Source organism: Protopterus annectens, chromosome 4.part0 (assembly GCF_019279795.1).
Source record: "Protopterus annectens isolate FY-2018-M chromosome 4.part0, PAN1.0, whole genome shotgun sequence".
Lineage (NCBI taxonomy): Eukaryota > Metazoa > Chordata > Ceratodontiformes > Protopteridae > Protopterus > Protopterus annectens.
In genome coordinates this window covers 188619246-188626745 of record NC_056733.1, presented here as the reverse complement: position 1 = coordinate 188626745, position 7500 = coordinate 188619246, and the positions used below count along the sequence as shown (strand labels likewise).

At 38.4% G+C, this 7500-nt stretch overlaps 1 protein-coding gene across 2 annotated transcripts in view; it reads left to right on the top strand.

The window, feature by feature from the left end:
* Nucleotides 1-7500, top strand: part of TMC8 (transmembrane channel like 8) — an 829418-nt gene that overhangs the window by 608052 nt on the left and 213866 nt on the right. For both annotated transcript variants that reach the window (XM_044068180.1, XM_044068179.1), the window contains one exon: nucleotides 6066-6163. In XM_044068180.1, coding sequence (XP_043924115.1) covers nucleotides 6066-6163 — 98 coding nt within the window. The remainder of the gene's footprint in view (nucleotides 1-6065; nucleotides 6164-7500) is intronic.

Genomic DNA, 7500 nt, shown 5'->3' with positions numbered 1-7500 from the left:
ATGCTGCAAGTAGCCATGCTCCTCTCTTCCTTCCACAGCCACATATCCCAATACTTTTTTCTCCTTGCACATTGCCAAAACCATGGGAGTAGTTCCAGGAACAGAGAATGGAAATATTAAGAAAAGCACTTAGCAGCTGATGGCCAGGTTTCAGCATTAGGGGCAAAAAAAGCAGAGTCCAGCCATGCAGTAATTAAATCAACATATTCTCCTCTACTGTCTTCTTTGTACTATCGCTCTTTACTAGGAGTTGAAACACTGAAAGTATATACTTTTAACTTTACAGATTAGTGCTTTTTGTACTAAACTGCTCTTCTTCTTCTTCTTCATCTTTTTCTTTCGGCTGTTCCAATTAGGGGTCGCCACAGCGGATCATCTGTTTCCATTTGTTACTCCTGTTTATTGGTGTTGAGCTCCACTGCTTACTTCATTGTGTATAAACCTGGGTAAAATTCCTGTGTAATGACTGAAATTGGTCCACAAGGATCAATGTTTATCCCTATAATCAAATTCAGATAGATAAATAAATAAAAATGTGGCTAATACATGCAGATAAATATGATGGAGAGCAATGAAAACAAAAAAAATATGAAGGCAGTATAACAAGTGCTGGCATTCTGAAAGGTATGGAAATGTGGACTTATAGACAGAATTGCATTCACTGCTATGGAATATGACAAATAAGATCTTCTTCTTCTTTCGGCTGCTCCCATTAGGGGTCGCCACAGCAGATCAACTGTTTCCATTTCTTCCTGTCCTCTGCATCTTGCTGTGTCACACCAACCAACTGCATGTCCTCTCTCACCACATCCATAAACCTTATCTTAGGCCTCCCTCTTTTCCTGTTACCTGGCAGCTTCATCCTTAGCATCTTTTTCCCAATATACTCTGCATCCCTCCTCAGCACATGTCCAAACCAATGTAATCTTGCCTCTCTGGCTTTGTCTCCAAACCTTCCAACCTGGGTTGACCCTCCAATATACTTATTCCTAATCCTGTCCATCCTTGTCACACCCAGTGCAAATCTTAACAAATAAGGTAATAAGCAGAAACAGAATTATAAAATACAGAAGAGCTTTCATGTAAGGAAAATAAAGTATCACGTGTGGTAAATTAATAATCAGTAAAGCAAGATTTAAAAAAAAGTTAAGATAGTTTACAGAGCAGAAAGAGAGAGTACAAAAAGTCATGTAGAACCATAAAGATAGAGACAAGTAGGAAAGATGGTTGGAAGAGCTTCATCGGTGAATACAGGAAAACTACTTAGATCATTGAGACATCTCAAATCTTTTAATCATCCTTGACTGAAAAATAGTACAAAATTAAACTAACCACTCATTTTTGGAGAAAGATTTGATATACAGTTTTGAACTATAGTTCTACATGAGGCTTTCCAGGAATTTTAATGGCTATGCTCTGCACTATAGTTCAGGACACCATACAGCTGGGAAACGAGAGATGAGGTGTATAATTTTGTTGCATTTATTTTCCATACAACTCAAAGAGCACAACAATACCAGTCAACTCACAGTGGCTGCTGGCTTCGATACTGCCTTGTGCATTATGGGTAAAATCCCTTTAAGTTTTATACAAACACAAGTGTATCAGTAATCACTCTGATCATTATAATAAGCTGATATCACATCTCCCCTCCTTAGAGAAGAGAATGCAATTCTGTTCTGAGATTGCACATTCTATACATTTAAATCAATTGTATGCACAATTTCTGTTTTTGTTAAAACGTTTCCATTTTGAAAATATTCAGTATAAAAAGCAATTGATGTTCTGACATAGTAATTGCATTTTCAACCAGATGAGCAAATGCCATCTGTTTAAAATATTCAGGTATTCACAATTTCTAAGCATGTTTTCCTTTTAGCAGTCATTTATTGCTGATCTTTTCAGGAACCATAATGTTTCAATACCTCAAAGGAAGCCTTATATCATGTTTCAATGAAATAACTCTTACAGATTGTGAACATGAAGGGCTTGATATCTGAGACAAGTCAATGTTGTTTAATGTCTCTCTGTCTAATAATGTGTCTTTTTAAGGTAGAACATAACTAGTCTGGTCATCACGCTTTGAAGACAATGAATTCTTCAGATTCTTCTTGTAATGGCATTTGCTCATCTGGTTGGAATAGCTACCCACTCAGTTTAGACATCTCTGGAATAATATGGATGTGTCTTTGATTTCTATTTGTTACTCCACCATCATCAGCTTGGATCACATAAGATCTCTGCTCTAGTGACTTGACAATAGTCAGGGCTGTTGTATCCTGTCTACTTTTCCCATCTAACTTGGAACAGACAGTCGGACCTAGATTCAAGTCAAGCAATGAATAGTTTGAATGTTTTTTCTTGTAGAAATATAAGCAGATTTCACATTTTGGTCCTTTTGTTTTGTCGCTGTCATGTGACATGTTTTTAGACAACAACTTTGTATTGAGCTTTGAAATTCTGGTTTGAATCTGCCTGCCCTGCATTTGTTATGTTGTACTCATTTCTGTTGCACTAAGCAGTGTTATTCTGTTAAACATTAGAGGTAAGTGCAGATTTGTCTGGTTAAGGATTTTCTTAGCCATTTCTGTTGTCTCAGAAGCATAATTTTCTTACATACATTGTTGAAACTCAGAGGCAATGAATTTAGATCTGTTGAAGCTCAGTTGTAATCCCCCTTCCAGAGAACATTGCCTTAAGCCAGGATATGATATACTGGTCTGTTATTGTCGATATGCTGACTTTCTCAGTACCTCTCAAATAACGGTTTGCAACTAGTGAGTAATTTTTCCAACAACTGCGTTCAAATAATTCAGCTGCATTTTTTTGCCATGGCTCTTTTGACAATGGAGACAGACTCAAAGATGCCCACCTATGAGCAGGACTGTTCCCAGTGATCAAGTGATACTTAGACACAGGTTTACTTATGTCTGCATTGAGTTTTGGCCATCACAGACATTTTTACACTTAATCTTCCTCTGATGCCTGTCATAAATTTGTTTCCGGACTTCTGATTGTTGCAAAGTTGGCACTACAGTCTGAACTTTCTACAACAAGAGATCCTCATACTCTGACAAAAGAGCTTTTTTAACAAAGTATTTACACAATGAATGATTTGTTGGTGTCCTTTGACTTGGCCACCTGGCATAACTTATTATTGGTTGCTTCCCTAGAGATGTCCAGCCTATAGTAAGTCACTGGTTTGTTATACATTATGGCTTGTAGATACACACTTACATCTTCTTCAGTGTCTGATATGATTGCTTGAGTCACTGGATTTCTGGACATGATATCTGGCACTACCAGTTATTTCACTTGACCATGGACTGCTTTTACATTGACTCCCCTGATACTAATCAGTAGACATTTGACAACTGGATGAACTTTGTCTTAAGTCATATGAATTAATTAATGGTACCAATGGTTTGTTATCTGTTTGTATCCAGAAACTGTCTAGGCCCAATGGGTAATATGAAAAATGTTCACATGGCTATATTTCCACTAGGCATTCACATACCTCCTGACCTCTCAGCTTTCAAAATTATAGCAGGGGGCCATCAAAAGTCATAGCAGAGGATCCAGCAAAACAACACTCAAAATTTGCACTTGTGTGAATTTGTGCCCATGGGGTGGAGGCACAGATGTGTAAATTTGCCTTCTTGTTAAGTACAACCTATAAAATCAGAATCTTTGTGGCGTTAACAGATCTGCACCTTCACAGCTTTGGCAGTGTAATGCAGCATTATTGCCTTGTAAAAAGTTACACATGCCTGCTTTCTTGGCTTGCTACATATGCCAGTCATAATTGCAGTTTAGCAGAATTAGTATAAAGTTTATGTGTTTTTATTTGTCCAATATATGATAGATGACTTTAGGAATTCTGTGCACATATAAGAACAGCTTCATTTACCCATAGCAGCAAATATTGCTACTACAAAAATATCTTGCCTCCACAAATTTGTTTTTGTAACGAGACACTAACAAAACTTTGCAGGTCAATCTGTGTGCACAAAATTCAGAAGATAAGAAGAAGAAGATGGTGTCAGTTTAATATGCAAGTCAGTAGACCTGAATACACCCTCAGAAGCCTGCACAGCGGCTCCGGACCCATCCAAGGTAGAGACATCCGCAGGTTCCACAGCAGAAGAAACATCTCGCGGCATACCAGACTCCGAATGGGTCTCAGTAGAGGCCTGTGAATCTGAAGTAGCGGGTAACAGGGGCTGCGAAAGCATCTCACTGAGTACCGGTGAACTGGCGACTAGCTTAGGAGAAGTGTCGTCGGCAGCTTTGGACCTAAGCGGTCTGTCTCTGTCTTTATCTTTGCGTTTTTTTCGGAATATTGCTAGTCGGATGGCTTACCGAAGCCATTTCTGGATAATTGAACCAAGTACCAAAATGTTTAGAAACGTAAATGAACCGATGATGAATAGTTCGTTGATTAAATAGGGCACAAAACCAACAGCGAGGTATGTCGTGGTCTGGGCCAAGGCAAGGAATGCAGTACAGATGGAAATCTTTATGAGGTATTTGTTTTCCACAAGAAATACAATTATTGACTTTTACTGACATTGGTTTAGAGCAAGAAAAAGTCTCCCCAATGGGGTACTTAGCTTAGTTGAAAACTTCGGTTCTGAAATTCGAAAACAAAAATTTCAGGAGTCGGCCAACCGGCACTTGTGAACTGCTTCTGCTTCGGGCACCGCACGGCAAGAAAGACTGATAAAATGGTGTCGACTGCATGCTTTATACCCCTGACTACCTGACGTCATGGAAGATGAGACAGCAACAGATGCAGGACCAAGACTTTGATAATCAGGGTGACTGAGGGCTACTGCAAGCAGATAACCCAAATGTGATGACTGCAACAGTGAATACACTCGAACATCTACATTTATGGTAAGTGTACACAACTGTACTCTTGGAGCTATAAGTAATACACAGCATGCAGGTTAGTTTAAGGATGAAAGATAAAAAAAATGACTGCGGGATCCTGGGAGATGGCAATTAAATTAATTACATATTTTTATGCACTTGATGTCAAGAATAAGGGTAAGGGAATATGGGAGAGTCTGTTCATTGTTGACTAAAATCTATAAATTGATATTCTTGGATAATGAAAGTTTTTAATTTACTGAAAGAGTGTTTTGCATCTTACTAACTGGTCTTTTCATACCATTTAACAATGTATAGAACAGAATCCTGAAATCAGTATTTATGTTTGCAAATATCTGCAGCTAAGATCCCTGTTTCACTTCCATCCTTGTCTAGACTTCCTGAAAGACAGCTCCTCCCCCCAATCTTTTTGTATAGTCAGATTATAAGTAAGTATAACAATGCCCTTGGAGTGATCTGACTGGATGTGATTTGTCAGATAAGCTCACTGGATGTGATTTGTCAGATTTGCCATGGTATAATCCCATGGTAATTTTATTGTCTTCTGCTGTGATTTTTGCAGAATATAAATTACTGCATTTTTGGTGAGATATACCCATTACACTGAAAAACAAATACAGGAAAGATAATTTATGCTAAATATGTGGTCAGGCTAATGCAGACTGCATTCTTCTGTTATGGTGGTCTCCTGTCAGTTCAGAGCTATGGCAGAAGGTCACTAATACAGTTGTTTTATTGTTGCACATCTGGTTACCTCCCTTATGTAGGCTAGAATTTTGGCTAGTAGGCTAATACGCATTGAAGGGTCAGACTGTCCTTTGCTTGGGTGGACTAAGGCCAGTTATTCTTTCATTTACATCATTATTTTTTAAAAATTGGGACCAATGGATGTTACCCACCAAAATGCATTTGCTGTTCTGAGCATTAGTTCTTCTGAACTGCAACCATATACATGTGTGTGTGTGTGTGTGTGTGTGTGTGTGTGTGTGTGTGTGTATAGATGTATGTATGTAAGGGGCTACATTTGTGTGAAGTTTCCATTGAAAAGAATAGTTCTATGGCTATATTTGGCCCACCATAGTATCTGTGCAACAAAGTTATTTTTAAGAGTTGAAACAGATTTTTTGTGCACATATTAATATCTTCTTTTTATTTTACTGTCCCTTCAGTGCTGGGAGACAAAAGTTGGACAAGAACTGTATCGGCTGATAATATTTCATTTCATATCCACTGTTTGTGGGATATTTTTAATAGGACTACCCAGAAAGTAAGTACATATTTTTAGAATCACTTTTTTATGTCTTAAGTGCTGTGGGTTTGGTGTAGGTCAAGTTTTCTGAACATCGGCTTGCTTTCCCTCTCTTTCATTTGAGATAAAAGACACTTGGCTAAAATACTCTAGACTGAAACTACAGAACCAAAGCTCTGCTATGGTACTGCACTCACTCCAAAACCTATAAAGCTGGAAAGCTGCATACCACAGACAGATAAAGCTCTGACTGTCACTAAGATGGCAGTGGTTTGATTACTGGCTCTGGCATTGCATGTGCCAATAACAGGGGAAAGAGAAGTGATAAGGCAATCCCTACTTATGTCTTTGATGGGGGTAGGGGAGAGGGTGACATGCACAGGTCTTGCACTCCTAGAAAACTATCAGAGCTGTACTGAGAGAAGTGATTGCTGTGGTAGGTTTGTGGGCACTGTTCCACTGCAGCATGCCAGCCCAAAGACTGTCAGCCCTGTCCAGGGGTAGTAGATGAGAGGAGGCTGCAGATAAAGGAGGGGCACTACCAGCTAATGCAGCATTTGGGACCAAAATAGCTATAAACTGTGTTGACCCATTGGACTAAGGAATGTAAAAGTTAACAGTGACGTGTATTATGGACCAATGAAAATAATGCAAACAAAATAATGCTTAAGCATTCATGTTGCTCATATTGTTATGATTCATATGCATAACAACTTGTAACATTTAGCTGAAATGCAATGTACTTTAGGTATATTGTGAGTGTATAATACAGACATAAGCACATAATACACTGGCACACAGATGAAGCTCACTTTTGTGTGAGTGAAAGCACTTAACGTTTACATGATTTTTGTCTTAACAAATGAGTTTATGACTTTTTACCACGATTGTGGTGATATTATTTCGAGCATTTCCACTTGATTCAGTCTGAAGGCAGCTTATTGCAACTGTTGCTGTGTTCTGGATGAGCGGACGTTGGCGTTCCTTTACCGCTAGTTTGCAACATTTTATGGTGTGGACTGAACGCTATTCCTCTAGGCACACAGAATACTGAATACAGGGGCAGGAGTTTAATGCATAAAAATATGCACTAAAGAGGCACTCATGCTTAAAATACAATTACAGTATGTAATACAGAGAGAAGCTGTGTAACAGAGAAAAATACATATAATTCTGAAGTACTCGATACAATCGAGTACAATGGTCTGAAATAGGATGTTATTAAAGTCTTCTGTTGTGGTCATTGTGTGATCTGTACAGTTGGTCATGCACAGAAGGGGTATTTTTATACATTGGAGAAATTATGTTTTTGAAAATTAAGTTTTAAAAAGCACTTAATTGTCCACAGCATTCCT